Genomic DNA, 15,180 nt, shown 5'->3' with positions numbered 1-15,180 from the left:
ACAAGTTTCTATCTAAACTAAAGATTTCAGCAAAGTTAAGGCACTGAAGCACATCACGAAAGATGCAAGTTATGCAGAAAATAAATTGCAGTACATTAGTTATCTTTTGTTATCTTTGCATGTACTGTCTTGTAAAGGTTCTCCAGTCAATGTGCTTGAGCTCATGAAACTGTGTTGGCACTGTACTTTCCATCACTGGGTTGCAAAAATACAGAGACATCATTACTTTTATAGGCCTTCACGTCTAAAACAAGGGGTGTCAGTGCCAGCGTGTGTACTGGTGCCGCGTGGCTTTATGTCATGTCTGAGCACTAGCACATAGGTCTAGGAGCTTTTGCTACGGGTAGTGCCTCGCTGGATATGTTCATTATTTTAAATGTATATAGCACTTTCATTAAAAGTTCATTTTTCATTGTAAATGCCAAGTACAATAGCCAAGAGGCTATGTGATAACTTCGGTATTGCATGAAATTAGAAGCATATCACATGCAGGCCAGTCCTAGTTTATGTATAGGCATTCTTAAGCCATTCAGCTTAAAGGAGGTCCATGGACAAGCAGCATTACATTCAGAGCTGCTGTCATTTGTAATGTGAATTTTGGATCACGCCTGCAGCCATGTATTTCTCTAATAAATGTTTTCTAACCGCTGAGAAAACATAACTGCAGAAGAGCAATCAAGCCTCACATTCGGTGCAAGAGATTACACTTACATAGGGGATCATTTACTGCTTTCAAAATTCCCTAAAGGTACTCACACTAAGTCATAAAGCAAACGCAACTGCTGCAAATACAAACATAATTTTATTGCATTTGTACATCTATTACATTTATACCTGTAAATAAAAAATACAAACCACAAATTCATAAAAAAAGTGAATCTACTTGCAGCCATACTGTGGTGATTGCACAACCAAGCTACCCTGTTTTTTTTTTTAAGTCCAGGCTACATGTCTAGCACACAAAAGAAATTCAGCATTTTCTCCTTAGAACCAATGCTTTGTTTATCTACTTTTGCATGTGGTGTACTTATTGTCACAATATGAAAGGGAAAGCTTAGTCTGTGGTGAAAAAGAAATTTTTGCAAAAACATAATTCAGAACTTCACTCACTGCTGTTCAATTTAGAATTCTTATGATAAAGAATTTCTTTCATAAAGCATTTTCATTTCAGCACAGAGACAAGGAATATTACCAGCTTTAAACTGTAGTCTGGTGTTCACTTTCCTGTTGATGTACTATGTGCATACATCATCACAATGTTAAGAGCATTATCATAAAACAAATTAACTTTGGCACACATCAATGCAATCAATTTCAGGCATAACTACCAATGCTGAGATCTAAGAACAGATACCTTATTATGAAAACTACATCAGCAGTTTTATTACTTCACAGAATTACTTCCTTTAAGAAAAACACTACACTAGTCCAACACATTCAATAAATGCTTTGCATACTAATACAAAAACACTGAACAGCTCTAAAAAACTCATGCATAAAAAAATATTTTCTATCTTCTGCACAAATGCCGATATATGTTGGCTTCAACCATGCCATATCTAAAAAACTAACATTTCACAGAATTCATATGTTCATTACGATAAGCTGCATGCATAGGATGTTACACAAACCAAGAAACCAAAGGCCCTTATTAGAAGTCTCAGAAAAGGCCTGTTATATTTGTATTTGTATTTGCTTTTTCAAAGCAAGATCTCAGTTTCACTTATCATCCTGCTTTTATTGAGGACAGTGGCTAGAGGCAACAGCCTTAAGCTTAACAAAAATACTGAAGTATGCAAATAAACGGCATAAGCCAGTAGCCTATCTATTAAGTCACTACAAGATGCGTGCTCTAGTTTTTTTCTACTAAAACAAATTTGTTCTTGCTGCAAATATAATGAACAGTGCTACCTTAAATGCAAGCATTCTTGTATAGAACACACCACGAGATATCCACGTTCTGCATCTTTAGCAAGACGAATTTGTAATTTGCAAAAAAAGAAAGAAAAATATTTATAGCAAACTGTCAAGCTACAACTTTGCTGAACAATCTAAAATAATCATGCGACAATATATTTATTGTGTTTCATTGAGCTTTGAACAATGTAAAGAGGTTTTTGCTATTACAAATAAAATATAATTTTTCAAGCCACTGTGCACAATTTAGCTCCCCATAGTAAGTAAAGAACAAAGAATAGTGTACCAATTCAACTTCCTAATTAAGGTCAAGTTTGTACATCGTTAAAAAGGTTATATATATATATATATATATATATATATATATATATCCACCTTTGTCTGATGGTTATAAATGAAACAATGTAAACTGCCTTGTTGCAACTCACATGTAGGTACAGTAAAGCTTGTTAGATAATGATTCGTACACCACAACATGCCTCGTGGGTATATAAGCAATGTGTAATAACAATTTGGATACATTGTCTTAATCTCTTCTAACTAAACTGTGCAGCATAAACATTATGCTGAGTGTAAATAATGCACTACAACGTCACAGCAATATAACACAGCAACGCAGCTTTCGAATTCATCATTTTTCACCAGATAATGGTAAGTCTTTAATGCACTGAGGCATGAATGTTACTAACTGCATGACCTGGCTGCAAATGCAGCAGTGCCAACATGCATGCGTATGCATTATGCTTTATATTCAGTACAGCATGAGTTAGATAGTAGTGTAAGCTTTAATTATAAGCATGCTACAATAGAGTAGAATTCCTTTAAGACAAACACGACAGAGTGTGGCAATACAGTCCTATATAGCCAAGTTTGCTTTAACATAGCAAAGAATTTCTGGAACGTTAAACAAAAATTTATAAACTAAACAGATAATCAGAAAGTTCACCTTAACGAAGATAGTTAATGAAATTTGCTGTAAAATGTATGTCTTATAAAATTTATCTCTGTCAGTATTTTATACCACTGAAAAAAAGCAACCTGATAAACATCCATTAACACACACAAACCTTGTTGCCTCATTGACCTTTTACAGAAAAGCCAGAAGATGAAGCTCCCCGAGATATCACAGCAGAAAAGCCAGAAGAGACACCAAAGCCTGAGGAGGCACCAGAAGAAGTCAAAGTGGAACAGGCAAAAGCAGAAGAGAAAGCTCCTGAAGAAGCCAAGATTAAAATTAAGAAGAAACCCAAAAAGCCCAAAATTACCGAAGAAGCACCTGAGGAAACTGTCATTCTGAAGAAGCCAGAAGAAAAACCAGAGGAGACTCCGAAGGAAGTCACAGAAGATGTCACAGTCTCCTTGCTGGAAAAGCCGGAAGAGGCTCGAAAGCCTGAGGAGGCACCACAAGAAGTCACAGTGGAAGAGGCAAAACCAGAAGAGAAAGCTCCTGAAGAAGCCAAGATTAAAATTAAGAAGAAACCCAAAAAGCCCAAAATTACCGAAGAAGCACCTGAGGAAACTGTAATTCTGAAGAAGCCAGAAGAAAAACCAGAGGAGATTCCGAAGGAACTTACAGAAGATGTCACAGTCTCCTTGCTGGAAAAGCCAGAAGAGGCTCCAAAACCTGAGGAGGCACCAGAAGAGGTTAAAGTGGAAAAGACCCCTGAGGAAGCAGAACTTAAAGTAAAGAAAAAACGCAAGACGCCCAAGGTTACTGAGGAAGCACCAGAGGAAACTGGCATCCTGAAGAAACCAGAAGAAGAACTAGAGGAAGTTTCTAAGGATGCCATAGATGTCACAGTCTCCTTGGCAGAAAAGCCAGAAGAGGTTCCAAAGCCTGAAGAAGTACCAGAAGAAGTTAAGGTGGAAGAGGCCAAACCAGAAGAGAAAGCACCTGAAGAAACAGAACTTAAGATCAAGAAGAAACACAAAAAGCCCAAGCTTACTGAAGAAGCACCTGAGGAAATTGTCGTTCTCAAGAAAGCAGAGGGAAAACCAGAGGAGATTCCTGAGGAAGTTACGGAAGATGTCACAGTCTTGTTGCTGGAAAAGCCAGAAGAGGTTCGGAAGCCTGAGGCACCAGAAGTCAAAGTGGAAGAGGGAAAACCAGAAGAGAAAGCTCCTGAAGAAGCAGAACTTAAGATCAAGAAGAGACGCAAAAAGCCTGAGATTACTGAGGAAGCACCTGAGGAAACTGTCATTCTGAAGAAGCCAGAGGAAAAACCGGAGGAGATTCCGAAGGAAGTTACAGAAGATGTCACAGTCTCTTTACTGGAAAAGCCGGAAGAGGCTCCAAAGCCTGAGGAGGGACCACAAGAAGTCACAGTGGAAGAGGCAAAACCAGAAGAGAAAGCTCCCGAAGAAGCCAAGATTAAAATTAAGAAACCCAAAAAGCCCAAAATTACCGAGGAAGCACTTCAGGAAACTGTCGTACTGAAGAAGCCAGAAGAAAAATCAGAGGAGATTCCGAAAGAAGTTACAGAAGATGTCACAGTCTCCTTGCTGGAAAAGCCTGAAGAGGCTCCACAGCCTGAGGAGGCACCAGAAGAAGTCAAAGTGGAAGAGGAAAAAGCAGAAGAGAAAGCTCCTGAAGAAGCCAAGATTAAAATTAAGAAGAAAACCAAAAAGCCCAAAATTACCGAAGAAGCACCTGAGGAAACTGTCATTCTGAAGAAGCCAGAAGAAAAACCAGAGGAAATTCCGAAGGAAGTTACAGAAGATGTCACAGTCTCTTTGCTGGAAAAGCCGGAAGAGGCTCCAAAGCCTGAGGAGGCACCACAAGAAGTCACAGTGGAAGAGGCAAAACCAGAAGAGAAAGCTCCTGAAGAAGCCAAGATTAAAATTAAGAAGAAAACCAAAAAGCCCAAGATTACCGAAGAAGCACCTGAGGAAACTGTCATTCTGAAGAAGCCAGAAGAAAAACCAGAGGAAATTCCGAAGGAAGTTACAGAAGATGTCACAGTTTCCTTGCTGGAAAAGCCGGAAGAGGCTCCAAAGCCTGAGGAGGCACCACAAGAAGTCACAGTGGAAGAGGCAAAACCAGAAGAGAAAGCTCCTGAAGAAGCCAAGATTAAAATTAAGAAGAAACCCAAAAAGCCCAAAATTACCGAGGAAGCACCTGAGGAAACTGTCGTACTGAAGAAGCCAGAAGAAAAACCAGAGGAGATTCCGAAGGAAGTTACAGAAGATGTCACAGTCTTCTTGCTGGAAAAGCCGGAAGAGGCTCCAAAGCCTGAGGAGGCACCAGAAGAAGTCAAAGTGGAAGAGGCAAAACCAGAAGAGAAAGCTCCTGAAGAAGCCAAGATTAAAATTAAGAAGAAACCCAAAAAGCCTGAGATTACCGAGGAAGCACCTGAGGAAATTGTCATTCTGAAGAAGCCAGAAGAAAAACCAGAAGAGCTTCCGAAGGAAGTTACGGAAGATGTCACGGTCCCCTTGCTGGAAAAGCCGGAAGAGGCACCAAAGCTCGAGGAGGCGCCAGAAGATGTCAAAGTGGAAGAGGGAAAACTAGAAGAGAAAGCTCCTGAAGAAGCAGAACTTAAGATCAAGAAACGCAAAAAGCCTGAGATTACTGAGGAAGCACCCGAGGACACTGTTGTTCTGAAGAAGCCAGAAGAAAAACCTGAGGAGCTTCCTCAAGAAATTGAGAAAGATTTCACAGCCTCCTTGGAAGAAAAGCCTAAAGAGACTCCGAAGCCAGAGGAGGTACCAGAAGAAGTTAGCATGGACGAGGCCAAACCAGAAGACAAGAGAGAAGTTGCCGAAGAGGAGGCTAAACTTACTATTAAGAAGGCCAAGAAAGTAAAAGTGACAGATGAGACAGCTGAAGAGAAAGTAACATTAAAGAAGGTTGAAGAAAAACATGAAGTTCCTGAGGAAATCACAGAGGATGTCACTGTGAAATTAGAAGAAGCACCAGAGGAAGCTCCTCAGCCTGAAGAAGCTCCTGAAGAAATTACGATCGAAGAGAAACCTAAACCAGTTGAGAAAAAGGATGCTGTAGAAGAGGAGGCCAAGCTCACCATCAAGAAAAAATCTAAGAAACCAAAAGTCGTTGAAGAGGCACCTGAAGAGACAATGACAGTGAAAAAGCCTGTGGAAAAAACAGAACGTCCTGAAGAAATCTCTGAGGATATCACTGTGACATTAGAAGAAAAACCGAAAGAAACTCCAAAGCCTGAGGAAGCTCCTGAAGAACTTATAATCGAAGAGAAACCTGTACCAGTAGAGAAAAAGGAGATTGTAGAAGAAGAGGCCAAGCTCACCATCAAAAAGAAACCTAAGAAACCAAAAGTCATTAAAGAGACACCTGAAGAGACCGTGACACTGAAAAAGCCTGAAGAGCAGCTGGAAGAACATCCAGAGGAAATCGCTGATGATGTGACTGTAACACTGGTAGAGAAACCACAGGAAACTCCAAGGCCTGAAGAAGGTCCTGAAGAACTGACGATCGAAGAGAAACCTAAACCAGTTGAGAAAAAGGAAGTTGTAGAAGAGGAGGCCAAGCTCACCATCAAAAAGAAGCCCAAGAAACCAAAATTCACTGAGGAGGCACCTGAGGAGACCGTTACAGTGAAGAAACCCGAAGAACAACCGGAAGAACATCCGGAGGAAATCACTGAGGATGTCACTGTGACATTAGAAGAAAAACCAGAGGAAACTCCTAAGCTTGAAGAAGCTCCTGAAGAACTAACGATCGAAGAGAAACCTAAACCAGTTGAGAAAAAGGATATTGTAGAAGAGGAGGCCAAGCTTACCATCAAAAAGAAACCCAAGAAACCAAAAGTCATTAAAGAGGCACCTGAAGAGACAGTGACACTGAAGAAGCCTGAAGAACAACCGGAAGAACGTCTAGAGGAAATCACCGAGGATGTTACTGTTACATTGGAAGAAAAGCCAAAGGAAACCGCAAGGCCTGAAGAAGCTCCAGAAGAACTGACGATAGAAGAGAAACCTAAACCAGTTGAGAAAAGGGAATTTGTAGAAGAGGAAGCCAAGCTTACCATCAAAAAGAAGCCCAAGAAACCAAAAGTCATTGAAGATGCACCTGAGGAGACGGTTACAGTGAAGAAGCCCGAAGAACAACCGGAGGAACGTCCTGAAGAAATCAGTGAGGATGTCACTATAACTTTAGAAGAAAAGCGAAAGGAAACTCCTAAGCCTGAAGAAGCTCCTGAAGAGCTGACGGTCGAAGAGAAACCTAAACCCGTTGAGAAAAAGGAAGTTGTAGAAGAGGAAGCCAAGCTCACCATCAAAAAGAAACCAAAGAAACCAAAAGTCATTGAAGAGGCACCTGAGGAGACTGTTACAGTGAAGAAGCCCGACGAACAACCGGAGGAACGTCCTGAAGAAATCAGTGAGGATGTCACTATAACTTTAGAAGAAAAGCCAAAGGAAACTCCTAAGCCTGAAGAAGCTCCTGAAGAGCTGACGGTCGAAGAGAAACCTAAACCATTTGAGAAAAAGGAAGTTGTAGAAGAGGAGGCGAAGCTAACCATCAAAAAGAAACCAAAGAAGCCAAAAATCATTGAGGAGGTACCTGAGGAGACTGTGACACTTAAAAAGCCTGAGGAACAACCGGAAGAACGTCCTGAGGGAGTTACTGAGGATGTCACTATGATATTAGAAGAAAAACCAAAGGAAACTCCTAAGCCTGAAGAAGCTCCTGAAGAACTGACGGTCGAAGAGAAACCTAAACCAGTTGAGAAAAAGGAAGTTGTAGAAGAGGAAGCCAAGCTCACCATCAAAAAGAAACCAAAGAAACCAAAAGTCATTGAAGAGGCACCTGAGGAGACTGTTACAGTGAAGAAGCCCGACGAACAACCGGAGGAACGTCGTGAAGAAATCACTGAGGATGTCACTATAACTTTAGAAGAAAAGCCAAAGGAAACTCCTAAGCCTGAAGAAGCTCCTGAAGAACTGACGATTGAAGAGAAACCTAAACCAGTTGAGAAAAAGGAAGTTGTAGAAGAGGAGGCCAAGCTGACCATCAAAAAGAAACCAAAGAAGCCAAAAATCATTGAAGAGGCACCTGAAGAGACTGTGACACTTAAGAAGCCCGAGGAACAACCGGAAGAACGTCCTGAGGAAGTTACTGAGGATGTCACTATGACATTAGAAGAAAAACCAAAGGAAAGTCCTAAGCCTGAAGAAGCTCCTGAAGAACTGACGATTGAAGAGAAACCTAAACCGGTTGAGAAAAAGGAAGTTGTAGAAGAGGAGGCCAAGCTTACCATTAAAAAGAAACCAAAGAAGCCAAAAATCATTGAAGAGGCACCTGAAGAGACCGTGACACTTAAGAAGCCCGAGGAACAACCGGAAGAACGTCCTGAGGAAGTTACTGAGGATGTCACTATGACATTAGAAGAAAAACCAAAGGAAAGTCCTAAGCCTGAAGAAGCTCCTGAAGAACTGACGATTGAAGAGAAACCTAAACCGGTTGAGAAAAAGGAAGTTGTAGAAGAGGAGGCCAAGCTTACCATTAAAAAGAAACCAAAGAAGCCGAAAATCATTGATGAGGCACCTGAGGAGACTGTGACACTTAAGAAGCCTGAGGAACAACCGGAAGAACGTCCTGAGGAAGTTACTGAGGATGTCACTATGACATTAGAAGAAAAACCAAAAGAAACTCCAATGCCTGAAGAAGCTCCTGAAGAACTGACGATTGAAGAGAAACCTAAACCAGTTGAGAAAAAGGAAGTTGTAGAAGAGGAGGCGAAGCTGACCATCAAAAAGAAACCAAAAAAGCCGAAAATCATTGAAGAGGCACCTGAGGAGATTGTGACGCTTAAGAAGCCTGAGGAACAACCGGAAGAACGTCCTGAGGAAGTAAGTGAGGATGTCACTATGACATTAGAAGAAAAACCAAAGGAAAGTCCTAAGCCTGAAGAAGCTCCTGAAGAACTGACGATTGAAGAGAAACCTAAACCGGTTGAGAAAAAGAAAGTTGTAGAAGAGGAGGCCAAGCTTACCATCAAAAAGAAACCAAAGAAGCCGAAAATCATTGATGAGGCACCTGAGGAGACTGTGACACTTAAGAAGCCTGAGGAACAACCGGAAGAACGTCCTGAGGAAGTTACTGAGGATGTCACTGTGACATTACAAGAAAAACCAAAGGAAACTCCAATGCCTGAAGAAGCTCCTGAAGAACTGACCATCGAAGAGAAACCTAAACCAGTTGAGAAAAGGGAATTTGTAGAAGAGGAGGCCAAGCTTACCATCAAAAAGAAACCCAAGAAACCAAAATTCGCTGAGGAGGCACCTGAAGAGACTGTGACACTGAAGAAGCCTGAAGAACAGCTGGAAGAACATCCAGAAGAAATCAGTGAGGATGTCACTATAACTTTAGAAGAAAAGCCAAAGGAAGCTCCAAGGCCTGAAGAAGCTCCTGAAGAACTGACGATCGAAGAAAAACGTAAACCAGTTAAGAAAACGGAAGTTGTAGAAGAGGAGGCCAAGCTTACTATTAAGAAGCCAAGAAAGCCAGAAATTCATGATGAATTACCGGAAGAAATTCCAACAGTCACTTTAAGAAAAAGGGTCTCAAAACCTCAAGCTCTTGAAGATGTTAGTGAAAAGTTTATACTACCTCTTCAAGAAGAAGCCCCCGCACCAAAACAATATGATGAAGTTCAAGAAATGTTTGAGCTGAAGGTACCTCGTAAATTTAGCGCAATTGATACTGATTTCTCCTTAAAGGCAGAAGGTGAAGATCAAGCTCCACAAGAGGATACACTTCACCTTGATCTTGCTTCCAAAGAACAGGAATGCACAGTAACAGAAGCTTCAGGTAAGCCTGCAATTACCTGCTTAAAAGTGTCTGTAGATGCTCACGTTCAGATATTTCTGTCTTTGCAGATGAATTCAAGATTGTCCTTCAGCAGCCTCAAGGTAAGGATGCACTATTACTTTTGCACCTGTGATATACATCATGAACCAAGCCATTTACAAGGATATAGGGGAAGGTTATTATGAGTAATGCACTGTATTCAATGCATCGCAACCACACATTGACGTAGAATTTGTTATTTTGAATGCTGTTTCAACTTATCCTCATCATTCCTAAATATAATGTGGAGGTCGCATGTTAAATGCTTGTGACACCCCTAATGTCACATACTAGTCTACTTAGACCAAATTCTTTGGTCTATGTAGACTATGGTTCTATTTTCATTTGTATTATAATGATTAGGATCGGCAGGTAATCATCCCCTGATGTGAATGCAGGCTGAAAAACATAAGTTTAGAAGTGGACTATCTCTACAAAATCAATGCACAGTATGGTTAGCTTGTACCCAGGCTTGAAAAAAAATCATTTCTCGCCACAGATGTGGCCAATGCACAGTATAAGTCTAGCTTGTACTCCGGATTGCAAAAATAATTTCAGTATTGTGGACAGGTTCCTGAGAACCCACGCACTATAAGTGTGAAATATTTATTGGGTTTGGAATATTTATTGAGAAAAAGTTGAATTTGTTGGTACCTTGGGCACAGTAGCCTGGTACTCGCATTTCCAAAAATCAACATAGTGTATGGTTTTACTCGACAGATGCACACCCTGTTAGGAATTCAGCTTTTACGTGCAACAGCGTTAGCTCAGGGTGAAAGGAATTTATGTCTGAACGTTACTGTAAAGAAACATGAGGAGTGATACTTTGAACAGCCATGGCAGTTAGTAGCCACTATGCTGCCTCTCTGTTCAGCTGTGGCATGGCTTATGTTACTTTAGCTTCATACGTCAGAAGTAAGCCTCCAAGCATGTTTCTGTGCCCTCGTCAGAACAATGCATTCAATCATCAAGTTGTGATTCTTCCGAGTAAAAACATCCATGATTACTGGTATGTGAACTTGTTAAAGAGCACAGTGAAAGATCAAGTGGAAGCTGAAGAATTGTATTCTACATGCAATTTTACACCAACACCAAGGCAGAAGCAGTGCATCACTGCAGTTTTTATGCCTTGTGTCTCGCATGTTTTACTTTTTCTTAAGTAGCTATCAACTCCATAATTACGGTATGAAGCCTCAATTCTATGAGAGCAGGAAAAAATATTAATTACGTCATATTTTAACGTGAAAATATGTGTGCTAAGTGCAACGTTGCTTAAATACATGAAATGGGAGGCTGGGTACATCACAGAACCTGAAGGTGGTTGTCACGTGGTATAACAAAGAACTCACACACATGCTAGCCAGCCCAATGCAGTGGTTGAAGGCCATACGATAATTATGCTGTTAAAGACTGTCCACATGCTGCCAACTTGGCTCTTTCATTCCTCTTGGCCTCAATGCAGCTTTTTTCCCGCTTTCATTTTCACAGCATGTACTATTGTAGTCAGTATGAGCTGCCATGTGTGATTCATGGCCGAAGCGCTGTGCCGATCAAGCTGATGGCGCTAACTTGCGACGCCTTCGAGCTTCGTAAGAATGCGATCCCCCCTCCCCCTTCCCACGACGCCCCATTATTTTTATGGTAGTCGACGGGCCAGTGTATTTTAGCTTCGCAAAGAAAGCAGACGATGGAAAGTACGGGAGTATGCGCACTGCTGGAAAGGTGAAACCCTCCTTTTTTTAAGCATTTCACGTTAGTGCCACCAGCAAAACTGGAATAAAGCTAAGCCAGGAGATCGCTCTGGCCTTGTCTCGCGTGCTCCAGCTCATACTGAACTGGATGGTGCATGGCTGCACTTCTTTGTGGCAAAAATAAATCAATTGAAGCCTTTATTCTGTGGTTCTCAAAATTCGATATGACTTAATTAAACCCAAAGCCTGGTCCCCTGCTGTTGCTTCTCTGTCAGGGATGTGTGATAGCAAGTGACCATCACCTCTCGTTTCTGTGACACATCCAGCTTCTCGCTTCATGTGCAAAGCCATGCTACACTTAGCGTGTCTTTTGAACTGGTACGTCACATTAAAAAGTGACATAAATAGTTATTTTTTATAATCACTGAGTAAACAGCAATCAGCTAAAGAAAGAAATGAGACAAAAATTTTCTTTCAGTACTTCCTTAAAACATACTTGGTGTTTATTCAGTATAGCTGCATATAAATGAATGGAGAGATACAGGTGAGGCACAAAGAGAGTTCCCAAAGTGAAACACTATAGAATCAGAAAATTACTTCTTAAGCTTGCCTAAAAAGATATCACTTGGACCTCGTTATAATGAATATAGTGAAATAACGAAATAATTGATATAACGAAATAATTGATATAATGAAGTAAAGGCAATTACCCTTGAAAGCCCCATAAAGATGCATGTATTTCAAACCTTGTTTTAACGAAGCAAAACTATCCTGTCAATGGATATAAGGAACTAGATTCATCTCCGAAACCAAAAAAAATTCCCCACCTTTGCACGCCAAGCATATCGCTTTCCGCGGGGTTGAGGTTGAGGTGAGGAAGAGACACATATTTCTGCAGCCCTAATGGAAGCACGGCTCAGTGTATGTGCGGAGAGGGAAGTGTGAAGAAAGAGGCAGGCTGGTGCAGTGAGAGAGAGAAGTGGTTGAGCGTGGTTATGAGGTGGCGTTGGCCTGGTGAGCTTAAAGTCACTGTATGTGAGCCACACTGCTTGCACGCGGTGATATGAAAGACCTGTGCATCCACTTGTCTCTCCCTGTGGTGCACCACAAAGGCTGGAGCAGCAGCTAGGCGTGGCCATGGCCTCTGAAACTGAATCGGCGGCGGTGCAATCCTGGGAGGCCCGTGCAATCCTGGGGCCACATGAGGGCGACAGATCAGCTGCGTAGTCGACACACCATGTGTTGTGTGCCTCACGACAAGTTGCGTTCATGTCACAGCGTGCTAGGTGTTATCCTTAATCACGTTGCTATTTCGCCATTTTCGCCGCAATATAAAAGAGCCAAGTGGAAAGCGGAAACAAAAGGCCATTACGTTAGAAGAGCTATCGTAAAGGCTTTCGCGTCAGGGGCTAAGAAGTCGCATGTTGCACACGAAGATTCCTTCGCCATTGTTTTATTAAAAATTCAACACACATGTGACCACACAGCAGTCCGGTGGGCCACAAAGCTGTCTTCTCTGCTCTTTAGATATAATGACATAATAGATATAACAACATAGTTTCAACTCTCCCTTCAACTTTGTTATAATGAGGTTCGAGTTAAACTCTTCATGGTTAATTTTAGGAACCATTACTTAAAATGTATTGTGAAAATTTAGCAATGTTTCATGCTTTTCTAATAGTGCGGTATGATATGTGACCAAATATACATAAGGGGCGATCATACAGTTTATGAAAAGGAACTACTGCACATAGAAAATACAGCATTGTAAGGAGGCTCACCAAACCACCTGAGAAAAATAATGTTGCATAATATATATTAACATGACAGGAGGCAGCGCATACAGATCCCTCCCTTACATTCTTTTTCCTGCAAGTGCAGAACACGGAGCTCTCACTACACTGTAAAATGTGCCAATCTGGATATGCTATAAAATGTACCACTCAAAGTAGAAAAGTGCACTGCATGATGTTGGAGCCATATGTGCTGCTCTTTCTTATATGGTAGGTGACAATGTGTACATCAGATGATGGCTAACACTAACAAATACACACAAACTATTAAGTGTGTTGTGTGGGAATGCATAGCACATGTTTTTAGCAGAAAATCAAAAGGTCCTGTTCCTTTATGCTTTTGTGGTGAAGCCACCATGCGTTCTCAACCAGACATCAGCCTCTGGAGTTCCTTTTATGGAGCAGTGGTTAATTTTATTGATACCCTGTTCTCTTGTGACAGAGGAAAAGACTTGCTTTTTTGTTGAGTACAGTTTGGTACTACAGCTCATACACAGTAGTGCTACTAATATAGTAGCACTATTGTGGACATGCTTGGCTCATTGACATTTGAACTGCTCTCCCCTCACCCCTCTCCCCTAAGACCTGTCAAGGTTGTTTACATCAACTCATGTGCTAATGGTTGACTAATGAATAAGAATAAGAATGAATAAGAATGAACATATACTTCACTTTGCATCTTTACCAAGCACAGAATGGCACTCATTTTTTCTTCCTTCGCTCTAAATATTGAAATAACTTAAGACTGCTCCCAAAAGCATTGCCATATATAAAACCAACTTCTAGCTGCTGACATTGAAGTTGTTTTTTCCAAGTATATTGTTTAAAAGAATGTTTTTTGTCGTTTTTCTTTTTATTTATCAGACAGATTTTATTGGTCCCATTTCCTTTACTAGTTGGTAGGCAATATGGCTATAAGTGAATGTCAGATTGTGTACCATGATGCACAAATGTTCTTATAAGAGCTCATGCCATTCAAAATGTTTTATTATGAGGAAAATAGTGATTTGACCAGAAAGCCAACCTAGTTTTACTTCTGCTACAACATAATGCTAAAGTTGAGGAAGTGCAAAACAGATTTTATTGAAAAGCCATACCGGCCACTTAATCATGCTTATTCCCGAGTTGTTGCCACTGACATCAATGCAAGCATAAACACAAGGCAAAATTAAAAGAACCTTCCTAATCTGAAATGAGCTTTCCTAACCTCTTAAAACTGAAAAGAACTTGCACGTATAAACTAGCATCAGGTAGCATAGAAAGTCTGTCTGAAAGTTTAGTGCTCTGTAGAATTTATTGCAGTGTTTAGAGCTATATTGAAAAGTTCATGCGAAAAGTGGCATGTTCTGGGCCTGCATATGTGGGTCACCAGTATCATGCTTCCAGACTTCAGTGGTGCAGTTCTTTAGTTTCTGGTTCTCTTCACGAAACTTGTCACTACGGATCCACTGCACTATGGCAATCCTTCTTCGGCACTCATACCACAAATGAACAGCAGAATATCATGCTCTCAAGTTGACAGGCATCTGCAGTTAACTTTTACAGACAATAAAATATACTGAATGGAAATGCCTCTGTAAATTATTGGTGCTTGGGAGAACAATGCTTTGATCCTTCAGCTGTGTGCTTAAGAGAAATGACAAAAAAAAAGAATTTAGCTCTAGGAATTAAAAGAATTCTAGAGCTGAATGAATATGCCCCTTATATATGATGCAGATACAGGAATCGCAAGAGAAGTGTTAAGGAAATGGAGCAGCTAAGTAAATTGAGCAGCTGTGCTTATCAAGTCATCATTATCCTGCAAATTGACTCTTTGCGTCACATAAAAATGTGCAGTATATTCAATGCATCTCTGTGTAAGCATGCTTTCTTTCTTTTCCCACAGATGAAGAAGAGGATGTTGTAAGTTTGCTTCAAGTTTCCAGTCCTCAATTCACAGCATGGCTGCAGT

General features: G+C 40.8%; 1 protein-coding gene across 1 annotated transcript in view; it reads left to right on the top strand.

The window, feature by feature from the left end:
- The window catches only part of sls (sallimus), a 285,614-nt gene that overhangs the window by 214,576 nt on the left and 55,858 nt on the right, over positions 1-15,180 (top strand). Inside the window, exons 129-131 of the mRNA XM_072287454.1 lie at positions 3,011-9,706; positions 9,775-9,807; positions 15,115-15,131. Coding sequence (XP_072143555.1) covers positions 3,011-9,706; positions 9,775-9,807; positions 15,115-15,131 — 6,746 coding nt within the window. The remainder of the gene's footprint in view (positions 1-3,010; positions 9,707-9,774; positions 9,808-15,114; positions 15,132-15,180) is intronic.

This window comes from Dermacentor andersoni, chromosome 1 (assembly GCF_023375885.2).
Source record: "Dermacentor andersoni chromosome 1, qqDerAnde1_hic_scaffold, whole genome shotgun sequence".
Lineage (NCBI taxonomy): Eukaryota > Metazoa > Arthropoda > Arachnida > Ixodida > Ixodidae > Dermacentor > Dermacentor andersoni.
The sequence above is the reverse complement of the archived record's forward strand: the minus strand, read 5'-3'. Positions and strand labels throughout refer to the sequence as shown.